The sequence below is a fragment of the Salvelinus fontinalis genome, chromosome 29, assembly GCF_029448725.1.
Source record: "Salvelinus fontinalis isolate EN_2023a chromosome 29, ASM2944872v1, whole genome shotgun sequence".
In the NCBI taxonomy this organism is placed as follows: Eukaryota; Metazoa; Chordata; class Actinopteri; order Salmoniformes; family Salmonidae; genus Salvelinus; species Salvelinus fontinalis.
The window spans coordinates 13127704-13153842 of record NC_074693.1 but is presented as its reverse complement, the minus strand read 5'-3'; the positions used below and the strand labels follow the sequence as shown (position 1 = coordinate 13153842).

The 26139-nt window shown below is 43.1% G+C and overlaps 1 protein-coding gene across 1 annotated transcript; it reads left to right on the top strand.

The window, feature by feature from the left end:
• Positions 1-368: 368 nt before the first annotated feature.
• On the top strand, positions 369-25509 carry LOC129827449 (START domain-containing protein 10-like). Its single transcript, XM_055888308.1, has 6 exons — positions 369-985; positions 12283-12430; positions 14917-15020; positions 17427-17544; positions 23443-23495; positions 24001-25509. Exons 1-6 carry the CDS (start codon positions 839-841, stop codon positions 24220-24222), a joined length of 792 nt encoding a protein of 263 aa, XP_055744283.1. The 5' UTR covers positions 369-838; the 3' UTR covers positions 24223-25509.
• The last annotated feature ends 630 nt before the right edge of the window (positions 25510-26139 follow it).

Genomic DNA, 26139 nt, shown 5'->3' with positions numbered 1-26139 from the left:
ATTGTCATTATACTCATCATTATCACCATCATTATTACCACTATTATCATTATCGCCATCATTATTATCATCGTTATCATCATTATCATCATCATGATCGCTCTTCAGGTGGATGAGTGCCCTCTCATGGTAGGATGTCTCCTGAAAACGATTGTTCATACTTTCTGTAACATTTCAGGTGGCGACTAGTGGTTGTGGCAATGCAAAATGAATGCAAAATGAATAAAATGTGATTATGAAGTGATTACAAATGTTTTTATAGTGTTATTAAAGGTTGTTGGATAAATTGCAGCGCTTTTTCACCTGCTCTCACCAGCAGACAATTAGATCAAAGAAACAGAGACGGAACGTAAAAAAATCTCCTCTAGTCTACATCATAAATCATGACACCTGATCTTGTTCATCTGTCAGTCTGACTGAATACGCGCCATGTTGTCTAGGACTACCGCACCTGAAATCGGGATATTGGTAACGTGACGCCTCTATCTATTTACCGTGCTCCACCACTATGACGACGTTAGGGGGTGAGAGCGTCAGGGGACATTAGTACGACGTAGGTGCACCTGCTGAAAGTAAGTGCCAGTATCAACAGAACTCCGGACAAAAGTCCTCGTCAATTAGTCATAGCTCTACCATTAAATTCGCTTCTACTTGTTATTGGGACTTCAACTGTATTTCCCCTGGAAAGCACTTTGTGCTGACATCTACCATCACCATCAAACTCAGCATTGCAGTGGGAGTTAACAGAGATAAAGGAAGTAGGGGATTTACCACTCTCTGTCTGTCGTCAGTCTCCTACTGATATATTGGAACCACATCACAAGTAGGGTACAGGAAGATGCCCGTTCAGATTCCAGACGATACAGACTTTACCTCTTTCAAGGAACAATGTGAAAACCACGAAGGATGGACCGCGCGCTACAACAAGGGAAGCGTGACGGTGTGGTGCAGGGATGAAGAGTGTAAAACTATCCAGAAACTAAAGGCAAGTATGTCGCTACTACAGCATCCATCTGATGGGTCTGGTGCGGTGCTTAAAGGGAAAGCACTGCACTGCGGAGAGGAGAGAAGACTGGAAGTGTGGAACTTGAGGTTTCCAAGAGAAACCCGACTACTGTAGCGCTTCCTTAAAAACATGACAAAATATGATAATAACTGAACAGGTTCTAATCTAATGTGTGGAATCATAATGATACTTTAACCTAGTGTTTAAATCAACATAATCATCAATTAATACTGTATACAGCCTTATTCATGATATTGTGTCCGGAGTAGACTAGAGTAGCTAGACTTGAGATGTAGGTTTACCTTTGTGAAAATACCATTGCATTCAGTAATGACTAAGTAGGTCATTGATTACACCAGGGTTTAGGCTTTGTAATGCACTGGTGACTGTTAATTAACATAGTCAACCATGAGTTATTAGAATATGTGCTGGTCTCTTAACCATATTAGTGGCACATAATGACAAATGCTGTCAGTGTCTCTCCATCACTTGGGATGCATCTCAGTATTCTACAGTAGACTTAGACACCCCTGGAGCATTCCATTACCCATACTGCTGTGTTTCTCTTCTGTCCCCCCCCCCCCCCCCCCTTAGAGACCACTGGAGCATTCCATTACCCATACTGCTGTGTTTCTCTTCTGTCCTCCCCCCTTAGAGACCCCTGGAGCATTCTATTACCCATACTGCTGTGTTTCTCTTCTGTCCTCCCCCCTTAGAGACCCCTGGAGCATTCTATTACCCATACTGCTGTGTTTCTCTTCTGTCCTCCCACTTAGAGACCCCTGGAGCATTACATTACCCATACTGCTGTGTCTGCTCTAAAACTCTCTCTCCTATACTGTAACACTCACTAGATAAATAACTGCAGAGGTTTCTCATCTTGCAGCAAATGCTTGTTGATACGAGAGCAGTTTATTCAGTCTGAGTTTATGATGAGAGAGAGAGAGAGAGAGAGAGAGAGAGAGAGAGAGAGAGAGAGAGAGAGAGAGAGAGAGAGAGAGAGAGAGAGAGAGAGAGAGAGAGAGAGAGAGAGAGAGAGATTATGCAGTGAAATGTTGAAAATCCTCATCAGTTCCAGAGGATGAATTCATATTTCATGGAAGGTTTGGGATTGCATCAATGGATAGGAATTCAGGTGGCTCCTAATTCTGCACTAGAGTATAGCAGGGTAGCAGTATATCATGGCAGTAGTATAGCGGTATAGTAGCAGAGCATGGTAATAGTATTATAGCAGTGTGGTATAGTAGTATAGCAGGGTAGTTGTATAGCAGTATAGCGGTATAGTAGCAGAGCATGGTAGTAGTATAGCAGTATGGTATAGCAGTATAGCAGTATGGTATAGTAGTATAGCAGTATGGTATAGCGGTATAGTAGCAGAGCATGGTAGTAGTATAGCAGTATGGTATAGTAGTATAGCAGGGTAGCAGTGTCGTAGTATAGCGGTATAGTAGCAGAGCATGGTAGTAGTATAGCAGTATGGTATAGTAGTATAGCAGTATGGTATAGTAGTATAGCAGGATATTTGTATAGTAGGATAGTTGTATAGCAGGATAGTAGTATAGCAGGGTGGTGGTATAGTATAGTGGGGTAGTAGTATAGTAGCATAGTATAGTAGGGTAATATTGTACAGTAGTATAGCAGTAGAATAGTATAGATGGGTAGTAGTATAGCAGTATAGTAGCATAGCAGGGTGGTGGTATAGTATAGCGGGGCAGTAGTATAGTAGCATAGTATAGTAGTATAGCAGGGTAGCAGTATAGCAGCGCAGTAGTATAGTAGTATTGCTGTAGTACCGTATGGTATAGTATAGCAGTATGGTAGTATAGTATAGCAGTATATTAAAGCGGTATAGTAGTATAGCAGTATATTAAAGCGGTAAAGTAGTATAGCAGTATAGCGGCACAGTATAGTAGTATAGCAGTGTAGTATCAAATCAAATTTTATTTTTCACATACACATGGTTAGCAGATGTTAATGCGAGTGTAGCAAAATGCTTGTGCTTCTAGTTCCGACCATGCAGTAATATCTAACAAGTAATCTAACCTAACAATTTCACATCAACTACCTAATACATACAAGTGTAAAGGAATGAATAAGAATATGTATATAAAAATATATGAATGAGTGATGGCCGAACGGCATAGGCAAGATAGTATAGCAGCATAGTAGTATAGTATAGCAGTATAGCAGTATAGCAGTATAGCAGTATAGCAGCATAGTATAGCAGTATAGCAGTATAGCAGTATAGCAGCATAGTAGTATAGCAGTATAGCAGTATAGCAGCATAGTAGTATAGTATAGCAGTATAGCAGTATAGCAGTATAGCAGTATAGCAGCATAGTAGTATAGCAGTATAGCAGTATAGCAGCATAGTATAGCAGTATAGCAGTATAGCAGTATAGCAGCATAGCAGCATAGCAGCATAGTATAGCAGTATAGCAGTATAGCAGTATAGCAGTATAGCAGTATTGGGTTTGTGTCGTGGGGGATGTCTTCATGAGCTAAACTCTGCCTGTTCTCAGAATAGTAAGTTGGTGGTTGAAGATATCCTTCTAGTGGTGCGGGGGCTGTGCCTTGGCAAAGTGAGTGGGGTTATATCCTGCCTGTTTGGCCCTGTCCAGGGGTATCGTCGGACAGGGCCACAGTGTCTCCCGACCCCTCCTGTCTCAGCCTCCAATATTTATGCTGCAATAGTTTGTGTCGGGGGGCTAGGGTCATTCTGTTATATCTGGAGTATTTCACCTGTCTTATCCGGTGTCCTGTGTGAATTTAAGTATTCTCTCTCTCTTTCTCGCTCTCTTTCTCTCTTCTCTCGGAGGTCCTGAGCCCTAGGACCATGCCTCAGGACTACCTGGCTTGATGACTCCTTGCTGTCCCCAGTCCACCTGGTCATGCTGCTGCTCTAGTTTCAACTGTTCTGCCTGCGGCTATGGAACCCTGACCTGTTTACTGGACGTGCTACCTTGTCCCGGACCTGCTGTTTTCGACTCTCTCTCTACCGCACCTGCTGTTTCTAACGGCAATGAAAAGCCAACGGACATTTACTCCTGAGGTGCTGACCTGTTGCACCCTCGACAACCACTGTGATTATTATTATTTTACCCTGCTGGTCATCAATGAACATGTGAACATCTTGGCCATGTTCTGTTATAATCTCCACCCGGCACAGCCAGAAGAGGACTGGCCACCCCTCGGAGCCTGGTTCCTCTCTCGGTTTCTTCCTAGGTTCCTGCCTTTCTAGGGAGTTTTTCCTAGCCACCGTGCTTCTACATCTGCATTGCTTGCTGTTTGGGGTTTTAGGCTGGGTTTCTGTACAGCACTTTGTGACATCGGCTGATGTAAAAAGGGCTTTATAAATACTGATTGATTGATTAGTATAGTAGTGTAGTTGTATAGCAGGGTAGATTTATAGTAGTATACAAGGGTAGTAGTATAGCAGGGTAGAAGCATAGTACTATAGCAGAGTAGTAGTATAGTGGCATAGTAGCACGGCAGTATATCAGGGTAGTAGTATTGTGGCATAGTAGTATAGTATGGTATAGCAGTATAGTATGGTAGCATAGCAGGGTAGCAGTATAGTAGTATAGCAGGGTAGCAGTATAGCAGGGTAGCAGTATAGCAGGGTAGCATGGTAGTAGTATAGCAGGGTAGTGGTTTAGCAGGTTAATAGTATAGCAGGGTAGAAGTATAGCAGGTTAATAGTATAGCAGGGTAGCAGTATAGAAGGGTAGTAGTATAGCAGGGTAGCAGTATAGCAGGGTAGAAGTATAGTAGTATAGCGGTAAAGCAGGGTAGAAGTATAGCAGGGTAGTAGTATAGAAGTATAGAAGGGTTGCAGTATAGCAGGGTAGTAGTATAGCAGGGTAGTAGTTTAGCATGGTAGTAGTACCGTAGTATAGCAGGGTAGTAGTATAGCAGTATAGTAGTATAGCAGTATAGCGGTAAAGCAGTATAGCAGGGTAGTAGTATAGAAGTATAGAAGGGTAGCAGTATAGCAGGGTAGTAGAATAGAAGGGTAGTAGAATAGCAGGGTAGTAGTATAGCAGTATAGTAGTATAGCAGTATAGCGGTAAAGCAGTATAGCAGGGTAGTAGTATAGAAGTATAGAAGGGTAGCAGTATAGCAGGGTAGCAGTATAGAAGGGTAGTAGAATAGCAGGGTAGTAGGATAGCAGGGTAGTAGTAAAGCAGGGTAGAAGTAGAGCAGGGTAGTATTATAGCAGGGTAGTAGTTTAGCATGGTAGTAGTACCGTAGTATAGCAGGGTAGTAGTATAGCAGTATAGTAGTATAGCAGTATAGCGGTAAAGCAGTATAGCAGGGTAGTAGTATAGAAGTATAGAAGGGTAGCAGTATAGCAGGGTAGTAGAATAGAAGGGTAGTAGAATAGCAGGGTAGTAGTATAGCAGTATAGTAGTATAGCAGTATAGCGGTAAAGCAGTATAGCAGGGTAGTAGTATAGAAGGGTAGCAGTATAGCAGGGTAGTAGTATAGAAGGGTAGTAGAATAGCAGGGTAGTAGTATAGCAGGGTAGTAGTATAGCATGGTAGTAGTACCGTAGTATAGCAGAGTAGTAGTACCGTAGTATAGCAGTACAGCAGGGTAGTAGTATAGCAGGGTAGAGGTATAGCAGGGTAGTAGTATAGCAGGGTAGTAGTCTAACGGGGCATCAGTATAGCATGGTAGCAGTATAACAGTGTAGAAGTATAGCGGGGTAGCAGTATAGCAGGGTAGTGGTATAGCAGGGTAGTGGTATAGCAGGGTAGCAGTATAACAGGGTAGTAATATAGCAGGGTAGTAGTATAGAAGGGTGGTAGTATAGCAGGGTAGAGGTATAGCAGTAATAGCAGTGTAGTAGTATAGCAGGGAAGAAGTATAGCATGGAAGTAGTATAGCAGGGTAGAAGTATAGTAGTATAGTAGGGTAGTAATATAGCAGGGTAGAAGTATAGCGGGGTAGTAGTACTGTAGTATAGCAGTATAGCATGGTAGTAGTATAGCAGGGTAGAAGTATAGCAGGGTAGTAGTATAGCAGGGTAGAAGGGTAATAGTATAGCAGGGAAGTAGTATAGCAGGGAAGTAGTATAGCATGGAAGTAGTATAGCAGGGTAGAAGTATAGTAGTATAGCAGGGTGGTAGTATAGCAGGGTAGAAGTATAGCAGGGTAGAAGTATAGCAGTATAGCAGGGTAGTAGTATAGCAGGGAAGTAGTATAGCATGGAAGTAGTATAGCAGGGTAGACGTATAGTAGTACAGCAGGGTAGAAGTATAGCAGGGTAGTAGTATAGCAGGGTGGTAGTATAGCAGGGAAGTAGTATAGCGGGGTAGAAGTATAGTAGTATAGCATGGAAGTAGTATAGCGGGGTAGTAGTATAGCAGGGTAGAAGTATAGCAGGGTAGAAGTATAGCAGTATAGCAGGGTAGTAGTATAGCAGGGAAGTAGTATAGCATGGAAGTAGTATAGCAGGGTAGACGTATAGTAGTATAGCAGGGTAGAAGTATAGCAGGGTAGTAGTATAGCAGGGTAGTAGTACAGCGGGGTAGTAGTATAGCGGGGTAGTAGTATAGCAGTATAGCAGGGTAGTAGTATAGCGGGGTAGCAGTACAGCAGGGTAGTAGTATAGCAGGGTAGAAGTATACTAGTACAGCATGGGAGTATTATAGCAGTATAGTAGTATATATGTATAGCAGGGTAGTAGTATAGCAGTATAGCAGTATAGTGGGGTAGTAGTATAGCAGGGTGGTAGTATAGCAGTGTAGCGGGGTAGCAGTATAGCAGGGTAGCAGTATAGCAGGGTGGCAGTATAGCAGGGTAGTAGTATATCATGGTAGTAGTATAGCAGGGTAGTAGTATAGCAGGGCAGCAGTATAGCATGATAGTAGTATAGCAGGGTAGTAGTACAGCAGTATAGCAGTATAGCTGCGTAGTAGTATAGAAGGCTAGTACTATATCAGTATAGCAGTATAGCCTATGTAGATGCATACTGTAACAAAGTAGGGTCTAAACAAGTCATTCAGAAATAGAACCCTCAACACACTAGACGACATTACGGCCCACTTGTCTGTGAAGACTAGGTGATCTGTCCATGCCTCTGTAGAAGCCAGCTGTACTGTAGTCCTAGGTAAGACTAGGTGATCTGTCCATGCCTCTGTAGAAGCCAGCTGTACTGTAGTCCTAGGTAAGACTAGGTGATCTGTCCATGCCTCTGTAGAAGCCAGCTGTACTGTAGTCCTAGGTAAGACTAGATGATCTGTCCATGCCTCTGTAGAAGCCAGCTGTACTGTAGTCCTAGGTAAGACTAGGTGATCTGTCCATGCCTCTGTAGAAGCCAGCTGTACTGTAGTCCTAGGTAAGACTAGATGATCTGTCCATGCCTCTGTAGAAGCCAGCTGTACTGTAGTCCTAGGTAAGACTAGGTGATCTGTCCATGCCTCTGTAGAAGCCAGCTGTACTGTAGTCCTAGGTAAGACTAAATGTATTTATAAAGCGCTTTTTACATCAGCAGATGTCCCAAAGTGCTGTACAGAAACCCAGCCTAAAACCTCAAACAGTAAGCAATGCAGGTGTAGAAGCACGGTGGCTAGGAAAAACTCCTTAGAAAGGAAGGAACCTAGGAAGAAACCTAGAGAGGAACCAGGCACTGAGAGGTGGCCAGGCCTCTTCTAGCTGTGCCGGGTGGAGATCATAAGAGACCTGGCCATTAAGGCCAGATTGTTGAGGGTGCAACAGGTCAGTATGTCGTAGTAAATGTCAGTTTTCTTTTCATAGCCGAGCATTCAGAGGTCAAGACAGCAGGTGTGTGTGTGTGTGTGTGTGTGTGTGTGTGTGTGTGTGTGTGTGTGTGTGTGTGTGTGTGTGTGTGTGTGTGTGTGTGTGTGTGTGTGTGTGTGTGTGTGTGTGTGTGTGTGTGAGAGAGAGAGAAGGTCCGGGACAAGGTAGAATATCCGGTGAACAGTTCAGGGTTCCACCCAGACCAGGTGGACTGGGGACAGCCAGGACTCATCAGGCCAGGTAGTCCTGCGGGAGGGAGAGAGAGAATTAGAGGGAGCATAGTTAAATTCACACAAGACATTAGATAAGACAGGAGAATTACACCAGATATAACAGACTGACCCTAGCCCCCCAGCACATAGACTATTGCAGCATAGATACTGGAGGCTGCGACAGTGAGGGTCGGGGGACACTGTGGCCCCGTCCGACGATACCCCCGGATAGGGCCAACCAAGCAGGATATAACCTCAGCCACTTTGCCAAAGCACAGCCCCCACACCACTAGAGGGATATCAACAGACCCTGAGACAAGGCTGAGTATAGCCCACGAAGATCTCCTCCACAGCACGAGCCCGAGGGGGCGCAAAACCGGACAGGAAGATCCCGTCAGTGACTCGACCCACTCAAGTGACTCACCCCTCCTAGGGACGGCATGGAAGAGCACAAGTAAGCCAGTGACTCAGCCCCTGTAATAGGGTTAGAGGCAGAGAATCCCAGTGGAGAGAGGGGAACCGGCCAGGCAGAGACAGCACCTTGCCGTTCACCTTCACACCCCTGTGTCAGACTACATTCAATCATATGACCCACTGAAGAGATGAGTCTTTAGTAAAGACCATTCCATAAAAATTAACTTCTATAGCAGAAATGCCTGCCTCCTACTGTTTGCTTAGAAATTCTAGGGACACTAAGGAGGCCTGAGTCTTGTGAACGTAGCGTACGTGTAGGTATGTACGGCAGGACCAAATCGGAGAGATAAGTAGGACCAAGTAAATTTTATTGTGTTGTAGGTTAGCAGTAAAACGTTGAAATCAGCCCTAGCCTTAACAGGAAGCCAGTGTAGAGAGGCTAGCACTGGAGTAATATGATCAAATGTTTGGGTTCTAGTCAAGATAGTAGACGGTCTGACCATGCCTCTGTAGACCTCTGGTTTCTCTCTGTCAGAAAGGGAAGGCAGTCTGGGTCTCTGAGGTGACGTCCACCCAGGAGACATCCTGAAAAATTAACAGTGGAAAACTGTGGTAATGGCTAGCAGCTAGTAATGAGGAAACCTGATTCCCTCCCTGCTGCCAGGCCAAGAGGGTAGCAGCCCTTACTGAAGGAACTCCAGCTGACCCGGGCGGGAACCCAGATGGGGTAAATAAAGAGGGAAAAAGAAGAAACAGGGTAGGAATGATGGATTGTTTAGAAGGATAAATGAGAAAATAATTTTCGACACTCAGCACACACGTCAACATAACAGGAGATGATGACTGGATAGGCCTCTCTTTATAATGCATGAATCTTTCCGGGGCAGTGATGCACTTCTTGGCTCCTGAATAATAGAGGGTTAGAGGTAGGTATTGACGACATTCCATTCAGAGGGACCTGACCTAAGGAGGCAACCCAGGCAGTGGAAATGAGGAGTGACTAAGCCTTCTGTTGCAGCCAGGCCTGGACGGAGGTTGGACAGGGGGGGGGGGGGGGGGGGTGTGATGGTGAATTATTAACTCAACGTTAGCTACCTACTGATTGAGTTACATGGAGCCGTTTGATACGTTGACCCGACGCACAATATCTGATCGTGTTGCACCTGGCATGCTATATACAGTACTGTAGTCCCTGCACACTGATCAACTAAAGTTATCCTGTAAGATTTAGAATGGAAAGAAGTGGAATGCTTATTCCGGGCTAGGCCCAACCCCTCTTTACACTATTCCTATCCTGTACTTTATACCCCTATCACAATGGGTCAAATTTAATTGAATGCATCATCTCTTTGTCCTGTAGTTTCCACATTCATCTTGAATCCTGTCTTTTCGTAAATCTTTAGTCACAAAGAGTCCAGTATTTGATCTGCCATATTGTTGTTACAGAAGCCAAATTACATAATGTTCCCCCATTGAAGATAACTGATTAGAATAAAGCTCATTGATCACAGAAGAGTCAAAATAAACATATTTACTACAGCTATGGAGAGCATCAGGAAAGTAAACTAAGTTGTGCATTATAATGCATTATACACAGCTAATAAGGTGTTATACGTGTGCTTATAATGCTTGATGAAGAGGGTATCCATTGGAAGTGTTAAGGGAAACTCCTGTTGCAGCCTCATGGTTGAATACAAACACTAAACGTCTGACCACCGACACCTGTCCTAGTCCTTCCTTCCTCTCCCAAACACAAACACAAGGAAAGGCTTGGGGCAGGCAACATTAGAAGAGATCTGATCAAATAAGATAAGGTACATTTATCTTGGACATTAAAACACTCAAACACAAACAGAAGGAAAGGCTTGAAGGTCCCCAGCTATCCCATGATCCTATCCCACTCTGCTGCTGTGGGCCCCCAGCTATCCCATGATCCTATCCCACTCTGCTGCTGTGGCCCCCAGCTATCCCATGATCCTATCCCACTCTGCTGCTCTGGCCCCCAGCTATCCCATGATCCTATCCCACTCTGCTGCTCTGGCCCCCAGCTATCCCATTGTCCTATCCCACTCTGCTGCTGTGGCCCCCAGCTATCCCATGATCCTATCCCACTCTGCTGCTGTGGCCCCCAGCTATCCCATGATCCTATCCCACTCTGCTGCTGTGGCCCCCAGCTATCCCATGATCCTATCCCACTCTGCTGCTGTGGCCCCCAGCTATCCCATGATCCTATCCCACTCTGCTGCTGTGATGCAGGCAGAATGGTATAATCATCAGCCACTGATGCGTCTGAGATATGGGGGAAATCCATTTATTTACTTGTTTACATTGTAATATAATACACTGTGCTTGGCTTGTAGCTAGGTCTACTGTAAACAGTTTAACCTGATGTACACTACACTGGATGGAGTTTAATATGATGTACACTACACTGGATAGAGTTTAATATGATGTACACTACACTGGATAGAGTTTAATATGATGTACACTACACTGGAGGGAGTTTAATATGATGTACACTACACTGGATAGAGTTTAATATGATGTACACTACACTGGATGGAGTTTAATATGATGTACACTACACTGGATGGAGTTTAACATGATGTACACTACACTGGATAGAGTTTAATATGATGTACACTACACTGGGCTAGAGTTTAATATGATGTACACTACACTGGATGGAGTTTAATATGATGTACACTACACTGGATGGAGTTTAATATGATGTACACTACACTGGATGGAGTTTAATATGATGTACACTACACTGGATGGAGTTTAATATGATGTACACTACACTGGATAGAGTTTAACATGATGTACACTACACTGGATGGAGTTTAATATGATGTACACTACACTGGATAGAGTTTAACATGATGTACACTACACTGGATGGAGTTTAATATGATGTACACTACACTGGATAGAGTTTAACATGATGTACACTACACTGGATGGAGTTTAATATGATGTACACTACACTGGGCTAGAGTTTAACATGATGTACACTACACTGGATGGAGTTTAATATGATGTACACTACACTGGGCTAGAGTTTAACATGATGTACACTACACTGGATAGAGTTTAACATGATGTACACTACACTGGATAGAGTTTAACATGATGTACACTACACTGGATGGAGTTTAATATGATGTACACTACACTGGGCTAGAGTTTAACATGATGTACACTACACTGGATAGAGTTTAATATGATGTACACTACACTGGATGGAGTTTAACATGATGTACACTATCATGGAAACAGAGCGCATTAAGATGGCTGTAATCTTACGTAATATCTCCAAGGAAACACTTCATATAGTTTATTATTAATTCAACTAATATCTCATATTGTAAATTAATACATTTAGGTAGGTTCTGGTATATTCCGTTGGTTCCATGTGGTCACACAGATATTACAGCAATTTAATATATTCGGCTTCCTCAACTTCCAATGTTGTTGTTGTTATGGTGGTCTACTGTACCCTATTCTCACCTGGTTTTCTAAACAGTGTAATGATTTCTATAAAACACGGACTGATCAATGGGCAACATTCCAAATAACAAGGTGTTAACATCAACCCTTCTGGAAGAGAGACTCTAGCATGTTTTGTGTCAGATCTCTTGTTTACTTCGTTGATACTAAAGACAGTTCCAGCTTCAGAGATCACAGTTCAGGGAAGTGGAATCAGTCCCATGTTATTCATAGCTAACCCAGTCCTATGTAACTACACGGTAATAACTGTAGTGGCAACAAAGTCGGTACGTACTCATTTCTATGTAGTTGACGTGGTAACAGGGTTTATCGGTATAGGTTATTACATAATTGTATTTCTCAATACATTTTTGTGTCTTATTGTTTCAGATGAGGATAGTGTGCAAGGACGTGACTGCTGACACCCTTTACGACGTCCTTCATGACACCAGCTACCGGAAGAAATGGGACGGCAACATGATTGACACCCACGATATCGGCAGACTTACTGTCAACACAGATGTAGGATATTACTCCTGTGAGTTAGTCTCAGATGTAGAATATTACTCCTGTGAGTTAGTCTCAGATGTAGGATATTACTCCTGTGAGTTAGTCTCAGATGTAGGATATTACTCCTGTGAGTTAGTCTCAGATGTAGGATATTACTCCTGTGAGTTAGTCTCAGATGTAGGATATTACTCCTGTGAGTTAGTCTCAGATGTAGGATATTACTCCTGTGAGTTAGTCTCAGATGTAGGATATTACTCCTGTGAGTTAGTCTCAGGTGTAGGATATTACTCCTGTGAGTTAGTCTCAGATGTAGGACATTACTCCTGTGAGTTAGTCTGAGATGTAGGATATTACTCCTGTGAGTTAGTCTCAGATGTAGGATATTACTCCTGTGAGTTAGTCTCAGATGTAGGATATTACTCATGTGAGTTAGTCTCAGATGTAGGATATTACTCCTGTGAGTTAGTCTCAGATGTAGGATATTACTCCTGTGAGTTAGTCTCAGATGTAGGATATTACTCCTGTGAGTTAGTGTCAGATGTAGGATATTACTCCTGTGAATTAGTCTCAGATGTAGGATATTACTCCTGTGAGTTAGTCTCAGATGTAGGATATTACTCCTGTGAGTTAGTCTCAGATGTAGGATATTACTCCTGTGAGTTAGTCTCAGATGTAGGATATTACTCCTGTGAGTTAGTGTCAGATGTAGGATATTACTCCTGTGAATTAGTCTCAGATGTAGGATATTACTCCTGTGAGTTAGTGTCACATTGTTTACTGATGATAAGCCTCCTGGTATTGAATCAGTATACATGAGGCAGTGTGAGTCAATGTGCCGGTCAGTGTGAGTCAATATGCCAGTCAGTGCCAGTCAGTGTGAGTCAATTTGCCAGTCAGTCTGAGTCAATGTGCCAGTCAGTCTGAGTCCATGTGCCGGTCAGTGTGAGTCAATGTGAGTCAATATGCCAATCGGTGTGAGTCAATATGCCAGTCAGTGTGAGTCAATGTGCCAGTCAGTGTGCCAGTCAATGTGCCGGTCAGTGTGCCAGTCAATGTGCCAGTCAGTGTGAGTCAATGTGCCGGTCAGTGTGAGTCAATGTGCCAGTCAGTGTGAGTCAATGTGCCAGTCAGTGTGAGTCAATGTGCCAGTCAGTGTGAGTCAATGTGCCAGTCAGTGTGCCAGTCAGTGTGAGTCAATGTGCCGGTCAGTGTGAGTCAATGTGCCGGTCAGTGTGAGTCAATGTGCCGGTCAGTGTGAGTCAATGTGCCGGTCAGTGTGAGTCAATGTGCCGGTCAGTCTGAGTCAATGTGCCAGTCAGTGTGAGTCAATGTGCCAGTCAGTGTGAGTCAATGTGCCAGTCAGTGTGAGTCAATGTGCCAGTCAGTGTGAGTCAATGTGCCAGTCAGTGTGAGTCAATGTGCCGGTCAGTGTGAGTCAATATGCCGGTCAGTGTGAGTCAATGTGCCAGTCAGTGTGAGTCAATGTGCCAGTCAGTGTGAGTCAATGTGCCAGTCAATGTGAGTCAATGTGCCAGTCAGTGTGAGTCAATGTGCCAGTCAGTGTGAGTCAATGTGTGAGTCAACGTGCCAGTCAGTCTGAGTCAATGTGCCAGTCAGTGTGAGTCAACGTGCCGGTCAGTGTGAGTCAATGTGTGAGTCAATGTGCCAGTCAGTCTGAGTCAATGTGCCAGTCAGTGTGAGTCAACGTGCCGGTCAGTGTGAGTCAACGTGCCGGTCAGTGTGAGTCAATGTGCCGGTCAGTGTGAGTCAATGTGCCGGTCAGTGTGAGTCAATGTGCCAGTCAGTGTGAGTCAATGTGCCAGTCAGTGTGAGTCAATGTGCCAGTCAATGTGAGTCAATGTGCCAGTCAGTGTGAGTCAATGTGCCAGTCAGTGTGAGTCAATGTGTGAGTCAACGTGCCAGTCAGTCTGAGTCAATGTGCCAGTCAGTGTGAGTCAACGTGCCGGTCAGTGTGAGTCAATGTGTGAGTCAATGTGCCAGTCAGTCTGAGTCAATGTGCCAGTCAGTGTGAGTCAACGTGCCGGTCAGTGTGAGTCAACGTGCCGGTCAGTGTGAGTCAATGTGCCGGTCAGTGTGAGTCAATGTGCCGGTCAGTGTGAGTCAATGTGCCAGTCAGTGTGACTCAATGTGCCGGTCAGTGTGAGTCAATGTGCAGGTCAGTGTGAGTCAATGTGCCAGTCAGTGTGAGTCAATGTGCCGGTCAGTGTGAGTCAATGTGCCGGTATGATTCAACAGATGTAGTAGACTTAAAGAATATTTCTCAAAGTAAAAGGTGTTTCTATGACTAAGCCTACTGTAACCACATGTTGCAGATGAAAGGTACAGCAAACATGCAATCTAATCCGTTATAGAAATAGACTGAATAGACTGGGTTGTGAGGCAGTTCATCACTGAGAATCATTGAGAACTAGACAATAGAATGCTACAATATGTGGACATTTGGACTCATTGAAACATCTTCCACTGAAGTCATGTTGTCATTGTGTTTTGTAGGGAAGTGCCCGAGCCCCCTGAAGAACAGGGACTTTGTTACCATGAGATCATGGCTTCCTCTGGGCAACGACTACCTGATCATCAACTACTCTGTCAAACACCCGGTATGTACCTTTATCTACACACAATGTTGGATGGCTCGGCATCCAGAAAGCCTTGCCCTGTCTACTGTTGAAGTGGGGTCAACATCTCTTCATGCTTCTGTTGTGAAGTCTGGGTTAAAGTCTGGGTTAAAGTCTGGGTTAAAGTCTGGGTTAAAGTCTGGGTTGAAGTCTGGGTTAAAGTCTCGGTTGAAGTCTCGGTTGAAGTCTCGGTTGAAGTCTCGGTTGAAGTCTGGGTTAAAGTCTGGGTTGAAGTCTGGGTTGAAGTCTGGGTTGATGTCTGGGTTGAAGTCTGGGTTGAAGTCTGGGTTGAAGTCTGGGTTAAAGTCTGGGTTGAAGTCTGGGTTAAAGTCTGGGTTAAAGTCTGGGTTGAAGTCTGGGTTAAAGTCTGGGTTAAAGTCTGGGTTAAAGTCTGGGTTGAAGTCTGGGTTGAAGTCTGGGTTAAAGTCTGGGTTGAAGTCTGGGTTAAAGTCTCGGTTGAAGTCTGGGTTGAAGTCTGGGTTGAAGTCTGGGTTAAAGTCTGGGTTGAAGTCTGGGTTAAAGTCTGGGTTGAAGTCTGGGTTAAAGTCTGGGTTAAAGTCTGGGTTGAAGTCTGGGTTAAAGTCTGGGTTAAAGTCTGGGTTAAAGTCTGGGTTAAAGTATGGGTTGAAGTCTGGGTTGAAGTCTGGGTTAAAGTCTGGGTTGAAGTCTGGGTTAAAGTCTGGGTTAAAGTCTGGGTTGAAGTCTGGGTTGAAGTCTGGGTTGAAGTCTGGGTTGATGTCTGGGTTGAAGTCTGGGTTGATGTCTGGGTTGAAGTCTGGGTTGAAGTCTGGGTTAAAGTCTGGGTTGAAGTCTGGGTTGAAGTCTGGGTTGAAGTCTGGGTTGAAGTCTGGGTTGATGTCTGGGTTGAAGTCTGGGTTAAAGTCTGGGTTGAAGTCTGGGTTAAAGTCTGGGTTGAAGTCTGGGTTAAAGTCTGGGTTAAAGTCTGGGTTAAAGTCTGGGTTGAAGTCTGGGTTAAAGTCTGGGTTAAAGTCTGGGTTAAAGTCTGGGTTGAAGTCTGGGTTGAAGTCTGGGTTAAAGTCTGGGTTGAAGTCTGGGTTAAAGTCTGGGTTAAAGTCTGGGTTAAAGTCTGGGTTGAAGTCTGGGTTGAAGTCTGGGTTGATGTCTGGGTTGAAGTCTGGGTTGATGTCTGGGTTGAAGTCTGGGTTGAAGTCTGGGTTAAAGTCTGGGTTAAAGTCTGGGTTGAAGTCTGGGTTGAAGTCTGGGTTGAAGTCTGGGTTGAAGTCTGGGTTGATGTCTGGGTTGAAGTCTGGGTTAAAGTCTGGGTTGAAGTCTGGGTTGAAGTCTGGGTTGAAGTCTGGGTTAAAGTCTGGGTTGAAGTCTGGGTTGAAGTCTGGGTTGAAGTCTGGGTTGAAGTCTGGGTTGAAGTCTGGGTTAAAGTCTGGGTTGAAGTCTGGGTTAAAGTCTGGGTTAAAGTCTGGGTTAAAGTCTGGGTTGAAGTCTGGGTTAAAGTCTGGGTTAAAGTCTGGGTTAAAGTCTGGGTTAAAGTATGGGTTGAAGTCTGGGTTGAAGTCTGGGTTAAAGTCTGGGTTGAAGTCTGGGTTAAAGTCTGGGTTAAAGTCTGGGTTGAAGTCTGGGTTGAAGTCTGGGTTGAAGTCTGGGTTGATGTCTGGGTTGAAGTCTGGGTTGATGTCTGGGTTGAAGTCTGGGTTGAAGTCTGGGTTAAAGTCTGGGTTGAAGTCTGGGTTGAAGTCTGGGTTGAAGTCTGGGTTGAAGTCTGGGTTGATGTCTGGGTTGAAGTCTGGGTTAAAGTCTGGGTTGAAGTCTGGGTTAAAGTCTGGGTTGAAGTCTGGGTTAAAGTCTGGGTTAAAGTCTGGGTTGAAGTCTGGGTTAAAGTCTGGGTTAAAGTCTGGGTTAAAGTCTGGGTTGAAGTCTGGGTTGAAGTCTGGGTTAAAGTCTGGGTTGAAGTCTGGGTTAAAGTCTGGGTTAAAGTCTGGGTTAAAGTCTGGGTTGAAGTCTGGGTTGAAGTCTGGGTTGATGTCTGGGTTGAAGTCTGGGTTGATGTCTGGGTTGAAGTCTGGGTTGAAGTCTGGGTTAAAGTCTGGGTTAAAGTCTGGGTTGAAGTCTGGGTTGAAGTCTGGGTTAAAGTCTGGGTTGATGTCTGGGTTGAAGTCTGGGTTAAAGTCTGGGTTGAAGTCTGGGTTGAAGTCTGGGTTGAAGTCTGGGTTAAAGTCTGGGTTGAAGTCTGGGTTGAAGTCTGGGTTGAAGTCTGGGTTGAAGTCTGGGTTGAAGTCTGGGTTAAAGTCTGGGTTGAAGTCTGGGTTGTTTAACAAACAAAAAACCTCTAAACATAATATGAACAGCTGACTGGAAAAAAAAAATGGTAATTCATTAATGAATATTACTTTGATTTGATTGGTCTTATTTCAGCAATATCCGCCCAAAAAGGACTATGTGAGAGCGGTGTCTCTGCTGACAGGCTACCTGATCCAGTCCAACGGAGCCAGCTCCTCCACTCTCTATTACCTAACGCAGGTCGATCCCAAAGGTAAACCTTTGTAACTGGTTATATACAGTACTGTACATTCTAAATGATTTACATAACATCATGTTTTGGTGTTTACAGTACAGCTCTATGCTGGTCAACACCAGATCTGGATACAGTGCATCGCTGTCATAGGGTGCTATGAGAAGACCGCTCTGTCCGTTTGTGTACGTAACACCAGTTAGCTGAAACTCCCCTAGCTTCACTCCACACTGAGAGAGTCCTGTTGAAATACCTCTGTGTACACAGACACAGGTCTTAGGGAGGAATCAGGCGAAGATCAAACGCAACAAGGTTCCGTTTCATAAGTAACTTTTTGAAACCTATTAGGCCGATGATGTGACCTGTGGCATATCCTTCCTGTCCAAGATATTTAAGGTGCTTTTAACCACGGTGTTTTAAAGAAGGCCATTACTGACCGAAAGCTTAACCATTAAACGCTGACATTGCATCTGATTAAAGTGTGGAGAGACCATTTCACTATAGTATACAGTGTCGTACACTACAGTGTGTCTTCTCTTGCACCTTTTGTAAACCCAATGTCAGGGTGCAGCAGAACACCACATTGTCTACAACTACTCTGTGTGCTCCATTGTAATTTAACAACAGTCTAGCCTCATTTCTGTCCTTGAGTGTGAAGAGAGTGTGTGTGTGTGTGTGTGTGTGTGTGTGTGTGTGTGTGTGTGTGTGTGTGTGTGTGTGTGTGTGTGTGTGTGTGTGTGTGTGTGTGTGTGTGTGTGTGTGTGTGTGTGTGTGTGTGTGTGTGTGTGTGTGCGTACGTTGCAAACCTCCAATTCATGACATGGAAAACAGCTGGCACACTATCGTCACACTTCTGTTATGTATACTGTCCTTACTGTAAACCAGGGGTCCTGCATGAACTATATCTACTGTATACTGTCCTTACTGTAAACCAGGGGTCCTGCATGAACTATATCTACTGTATACTGTCCTTACTGTAAACCAGGGGTCCTGCATGAACTATATCTACTGTATACTGTCCTTACTGTAAACCAGGGGTCCTGCATGAACTATATCTACTGTATACTGTCCTTACTGTAAACCAGGGGTCCTGCATGAACTATATCTACTGTATACTGTCCTTACTGTAAACCAGGGGTCCTGCATGAATTATATCTACTGTATACTGTCCTTACTGTAAACCAGGGGTCCTGCATGAATTATATCTACTGTATACTGTCCTTACTGTAAACCAGGGGTCCTGCATGAACTATACCTACTGTATACTGTCCTTACTGTAAACCAGGGGTCCTGCATGAACTATATCTACTGTATACTGTCCTTACTGTAAACCAGGGGTCCTGCATGAATTATATCTACTGTATACTGTCCTTACTGTAAACCAGGGGCCCTGCATGAATTATATCTACTGTATACTGTCCTTACTGTAAACCAGGGGTCCTGCATGAACTATATCTACTGTATACTGTCCTTACTGTAAACCAGGGGTCCTGCATGAACTATATCTACTGTATACTGTCCTTACTGTAAACCAGGGGTCCTGCATGAACTATATCTACTGTATACTGTCCTTACTGTAAACCAGGGGTCCTGCATAAACTATATCTACTGTATACTGTCCTTACTGTAAACCAGGGGTCCTGCATGAACTATATCTACTGTATACTGTCCTTACTGTAAACCAGGGGTCCTGCATGAACTATATCTACTGTATACTGTCCTTACTGTAAACCAGGGGTCCTGCATGAACTATATCTACTGTATACTGCCCTTACTGTAAACCAAGGGTCCTGCATGAACTATATCTACTGTATACTGTCCTTACTGTAAACCAGGGATCCTGCATGAACTATATCTACTGTATACTGTCCTTACTGTAAACTAGGGGTCCTTCATGAACTATATCTACTGTATACTGTCCTTACTGTAAACCAGGGGTCCTGCATGAACTATATCTACTGTATACTGCCCTTACTGTAAACCAAGGGTCCTGCATGAACTATATCTACTGTATACTGTCCTTACTGTAAACCAGGGATCCTGCATGAACTATATCTACTGTATACTGTCCTTACTGTAAACTAGGGGTCCTTCATGAACTATATCTACTGTATACTGTCCTTACTGTAAACCAGGGGTCCTGCATGAACTAAATCTACTGTATACTGTCCTTACTGTAAACCAGGGGTCCTGCATGAACTATATCTACTATATACTGTCCTTACTGTAAACCAGGGGTCCTGCATGAACTATATCTACTGTATACTGTCCTTACTGTAAACCAGGGGTCCTGCATGAACTATATCTACTGTATACTGTCCTTACTGTAAACCAGGGGTCCTGCATGAACTATATCTACTGTATACTGTCCTTACTGTAAACCAGGGGTCCTGCATGAACTATATCTACTGTATACTGTCCTTACTGTAAACCAGGGGTCCTGCATGAACTATATCTACTGTATACTGTCCTTACTGTAAACCAGGGGTCCTGCATGAACTATATCTACTGTATACTGTCCTTACTGTAAACCAGGGGCCCTGCATTAACTATATCTACTGTATACTGTCCTTACTGTAAACCAGGGGTCCTGCATGAATTATATCTACTGTATACTGTCCTTACTGTAAACCAGGGGTCCTGCATGAACTATATCTACTGTATACTGTCCTTACTGTAAACCAGGGTCCTGCATGAACTATATCTACTGTATACTGTCCTTACTGTAAACCAGGGGTCCTGCATGAACTATATCTACTGTATACTGTCCTTACTGTAAACCAGGGTCCTGCATGAACTATATCTACTGTATACTGTCCTTACTGTAAACCAGGGGTCCTGCATGAACTATATCTACTGTATACTGTCCTTACTGTAAACGTGTCATTTCAACGTGTAAAGGTGTCATGCAGGAACTATATCAAGACTTATGTACTGTATATTGTAAACCAGGGGTCGCACAGGAACTACTGTATAGCAACACTTCTGTTCTGTATACTGTAAACCAGGGGTCCTGCAGGAACTACTGTATAGCAACACTTCTGTTCTGTTACTGTAAACCAGGGGTCCTGCATGAATTATATCTACTGTATACTGTCCTTACTGTAAACCAGGGGTCCTGCATGAACTATATCTACTGTATACTGTCCTTACTGTAAACCAGGGGTCCTGCATGAACTATATCTACTGTATACTGTCCTTACTGTAAACCAGGGGTCCTGCATGAATTATATCTACTGTATACTGTCCTTACTGTAAACCAGGGGTCCTGCATGAATTATATCTACTGTATACTGTCCTTACTGTAAACCAGGGGTCCTGCATGAACTATATCTACTGTATACTGTCCTTACTGTAAACCAGGGGTCCTGCATGAACTATATCTACTGTATACTGTCCTTACTGTAAACCAGGGGTCCTGCATGAACTATATCTACTGTATACTGTCCTTACTGTAAACCAGGGGTCCTGCATAAACTATATCTACTGTATACTGTCCTTACTGTAAACCAGGGGTCCTGCATGAACTATATCTACTGTATACTGTCCTTACTGTAAACCAGGGGTCCTGCATGAACTATATCTACTGTATACTGTCCTTACTGTAAACCAGGGGTCCTGCATGAACTATATCTACTGTATACTGCCCTTACTGTAAACCAAGGGTCCTGCATGAACTATATCTACTGTATACTGTCCTTACTGTAAACCAGGGATCCTGCATGAACTATATCTACTGTATACTGTCCTTACTGTAAACTAGGGGTCCTTCATGAACTATATCTACTGTATACTGTCCTTACTGTAAACCAGGGGTCCTGCATGAACTATATCTACTGTATACTGCCCTTACTGTAAACCAAGGGTCCTGCATGAACTATATCTACTGTATACTGTCCTTACTGTAAACCAGGGATCCTGCATGAACTATATCTACTGTATACTGTCCTTACTGTAAACTAGGGGTCCTTCATGAACTATATCTACTGTATACTGTCCTTACTGTAAACCAGGGGTCCTGCATGAACTATATCTACTGTATACTGTCCTTACTGTAAACCAGGGGTCCTGCATGAACTATATCTACTATATACTGTCCTTACTGTAAACCAGGGGTCCTGCATGAACTATATCTACTGTATACTGTCCTTACTGTAAACCAGGGGTCCTGCATGAACTATATCTACTGTATACTGTCCTTACTGTAAACCAGGGGTCCTGCATGAACTATATCTACTGTATACTGTCCTTACTGTAAACCAGGGGTCCTGCATGAACTATATCTACTGTATACTGTCCTTACTGTAAACCAGGGGTCCTGCATGAACTATATCTACTGTATACTGTCCTTACTGTAAACCAGGGGTCCTGCATGAACTATATCTACTGTATACTGTCCTTACTGTAAACCAGGGGCCCTGCATTAACTATATCTACTGTATACTGTCCTTACTGTAAACCAGGGGTCCTGCATGAATTATATCTACTGTATACTGTCCTTACTGTAAACCAGGGGTCCTGCATGAACTATATCTACTGTATACTGTCCTTACTGTAAACCAGGGTCCTGCATGAACTATATCTACTGTATACTGTCCTTACTGTAAACCAGGGGTCCTGCATGAACTATATGTACTGTATACTGTCCTTACTGTAAACCAGGGTCCTGCATGAACTATATCTACTGTATACTGTCCTTACTGTAAACCAGGGGTCCTGCATGAACTATATCTACTGTATACTGTCCTTACTGTAAACGTGTCATTTCAACGTGTAAAGGTGTCATGCAGGAACTATATCAAGACTTATGTACTGTATATTGTAAACCAGGGGTCGCACAGGAACTACTGTATAGCAACACTTCTGTTCTGTATACTGTAAACCAGGGGTCCTGCAGGAACTACTGTATAGCAACACTTCTGTTCTGTTACTGTAAACCAGGGGTCCTGCAGGAACTACTGTATAGCAACACTTCTGTTACTGTAAACCAGGGGTCCAGCAGGAACTACTGTATAGCAACACTTCTTTTCTGTTACTGTAAACCAGGGGTCCTGCAGGAACTACTGTATAGCAACACTTCTGTTCTGTATACTGTAAACCAGGGGTCCTGCAGGAACTACTGTATAGCAACACTTCTGTTACTGTAAACCAGGGGTCCTGCAGGAACTACTGTATAGCAACACTTCTGTTACTGTAAACCAGGGGTCCTGCAGGAACTACTGTATAGCAACACTTCTGTTCTGTATACTGTAAACCAGGGGTCGCACAGGAACTACTGTATAGCAACACTTCTGTTCTGTTACTGTAAACCAGGGGTCCTGCAGGAACTACTGTATAGCAACACTTCTGTTCTGTATACTGTAAACCAGGGGTCCTGCAGGAACTACTGTATAGCAACACTTCTATTCTGTTACTGTTTCCTCTCACAGCCCACCTGCCCTTCTCCCGCCGGGCGACACTCAGAGTTGCCAGTCGGAAGCAGGACGTTTTTAGCTATTAATTAGTAGATTCCCCATTGCCCAATAAAAACACAGTCATTCAGCTGGAATTGTGTAGTAATGTGAATAGGGAATGTTGGTTTACCAGTAGGCATGTCCCAAAACTCTGCTCATCACTACTCAAATTACAAAATCATCAGTACTGACTTACCACAAATGTAGTAAATAAGTAGTAAAACAACATATTATTGAGTAGAACTTGTAAGGTAGTGATGAATACTAGGTTTTTTTTTTTTCGTTTTTTTTTTTCATGAGGTTTTGGCGATATACTGCTATAGGGTGGCAACTAGAAACAATTGCATTATAAGAACTATTTACAAATTGATAGTCCTTGAAAATAAGTATTAGTGCTTGAAAAAGTACTTGAAATATGACTTGCCACTACAGAAGCCTTTTTCATGTTTTTTTGTTTGAACTGCAGGTTCCCTTCCAAAGTGGGTGGTGAATAGAGCTTCTCAGTTCGTAGCACCAAAGGTAATAGTATATTATTATTATTAATATTATTATTATTATCAATCTGTCTTGGTAATGTGCTATCTTGAAACTCGAGAAATAGAGAGAGTGTGCCTAACAAAGCACAAGGGTGGCCTATATTATTGAATACCTCTGTCTCCATCTAGTGGTTTCAGGAAGTTCATGCACTTCCCAAAGATGTTTTGATTCCAAAATCACTGTCAAGAATACCATGAAAGATAATACCATGGCTTTATAACTGTTTATTACACATTTATAAACTATTTATAAACGAATCAAAAGGTTTCTAGATCGAATCCCTGAGCTGACAAGGTAAATATCTGTCCTTCTGCCCCTGAACAAGGCAGTTAGCCCACTGTTCCCCGGTAGGCCGTCATTGTAAATAAGAATTTGTTCTTTACTTAACTAGGCAAGTCAGGTAAGGTTAAATGAAAAAGGCTTATCTGAGAGGCTCTTAACTAACACATTCATTTAAAATCTGAATATTTGTGCTCCTTCCCCCTAGGCCATGAAGAAGATCTACAAGGCCTGTCAGAAGTATCCAGAGTGGAAGAGGAAGCACAACCCTAACCTGAAGCCCTGGATTTATCCCGAGCAGAACACCTTACCGTGTATTAACGTGTCTGACCTTGTACTACAGAGAGCCGACTCACTGGAGAACATTGATGAGAGTCGCCTGACGGAGGAGAAACAAGCACAACATCACAGCGATGACGAAGAGACCTAGTCTGAGTGAAGACACTGTTTGTATATAATTGTGTGGCTGTGTTTAAAATGGCACCCTATTCCCTATATAGGTGTATTACATTTGTGCAGGGGCCCATAAGGCTCTGGTCAAAAGAAGTGACCTATATAGGAAATAGGGTGCAATTTGGGACACACACTCTGTGTTGGGTTTGGTGTGTGTGTGTTTCCGTGTGAGTGTGTGTGTGTGTGTGTGTGTACAGTACAAATAATGTACATGTATGATTTACTATAATTTGGATCTGCAACTTTTGTCTTGTTGCATTTAGTTGTTAATTGATCAATAACTTATTGAATCAGAGGGGTTTAACAGGGTATTTTCATCTAGAAAAAAAATTGACACCGTATGCACGGTGCTATCCTTCAATGAAATTGTATAATATCGAATTTATGATAACTGTAAAAATGTGTCTATTTCAAAACAAAATTCAAGACAATATTTAAATATTTCAAGACCCTAACATGTTTTTAGTTTTTTTCATATTCATGTTTGATTTGACTACAGCTGTCATTTGAAGTGTTATACAATAGCCATTGCCGATAGAGAAGATAGCCTATCATGCAGCCTACATACTATACAGTATATTTCCGGGTATCTAGTGCCTCCCAGTGGCAGTAATACGTTATAACATTTCCTCATCGCCCAGTGTTTGGAAAGTGTTTCCCGAACTCGGTGCACGTTTTGGTTTTTGCCCCTAGCGCTACACAGCTGATTCAAATAATCAACTAATTATCAGGCATTGATCGTTTGATATACCTGTGTAGTGCTAGGGGCAAAAACCAAAACGTGCACCAAGTTTCGGAAAACGCTGGGGTTTAGAACAATGGAATGTTGTCCGGTTGTTAGGAAGTGAATTAGCATAATGCACCAAGACAAGTGTGCTTTTGTACAGTGAATGGTCCACTGAGGCTACTAATGACAGTCACAGCGGAGGAGAGATGGCAGCATAACAATGCCTGAGGGAATACAAAACTCCTGTAAGAATCATTATAATCAGTCATAATCTGTTATAGCTTGTTATAACCGTAGGGGTCATGAAACGTGTTTAGCTGTTAATAGATCATTACCTCAGTTATACATTGGTCTTGCCTGTCCTGACTGAATATCAAAGATTTTGTCTTTCTGCATAAAGTTTATTATTAGGCATGTGGTTTAATTGATTTCTAACTGTCTTTTGGTAGGATTTTCAGACATGTTTCCAAAATGGAGAGACATCATGTTCATAGCAACACACACGTTAAATAAAGAGAAGTTGTCTCCTGATTTTAAGACCTTCGTGGCTGATGCTCTTGATTCCTAATCTTCATTTCCAAGTACAATTTCCCATTTTAACTGCAATGTTTGTTTTTCTCCGTCGATAAGGAACGTTTATGTGTGACTGTATCCTTTTTCAGACTTAAAAATGCAGCTGGGGGCCAATCCTCAGAATCTGTATTGTCTCAGGCACTTCCTGTTTCCCCAAGGCTACTTCCTGTCCCATTTCCTGTCCGCATCAGTCAGATTGTTTTTGAGGGAAAGGAAACTCCACTGTTGTCTAGATTTCTCACACAACACAAAAGCTTCTCTTTGATTTTAGAACTCAAAGTTCATTGCTTTGTCTCGTATAAAAATGTCTTCCATTTTCAGTGATCTTTGAGAATTAAAGCGTGTGATGTTATTGCACTGTGCACTCGAGATCTCCTAAGATCATCCATTTATTATCCATAATCTAAGCTGCCTTTTGATTTTTGAATAACAAAGTGTGTGATTCATGTTAGCCCTGGAGCTTGAACTAATGTGAACAATGTGTCATATACGTGTGTGTCAGGCAAGGTGGGGAAATCCAGGACCAAATCTTGATTACACCTGAACATCCACTTTTTTTGTAGCTATTTAAAATTCTGATCTCTCATCAGGTTG

Bases quoted from the DNA above. Each gene is read 5' to 3' on its own strand.
- LOC129827449 (XM_055888308.1), top strand. From the start codon at position 839: ATGCCCGTTCAGATTCCAGACGATACAGACTTTACCTCTTTCAAGGAA. The intron at 986-12,282 runs GCAAGTATGTCG...TTATTGTTTCAG, and splicing joins AAACTATCCAGAAACTAAAG to ATGAGGATAGTGTGCAAGGA. The intron at 17,545-23,442 runs GTAAACCTTTGT...TTTGAACTGCAG, and splicing joins AACGCAGGTCGATCCCAAAG to GTTCCCTTCCAAAGTGGGTG.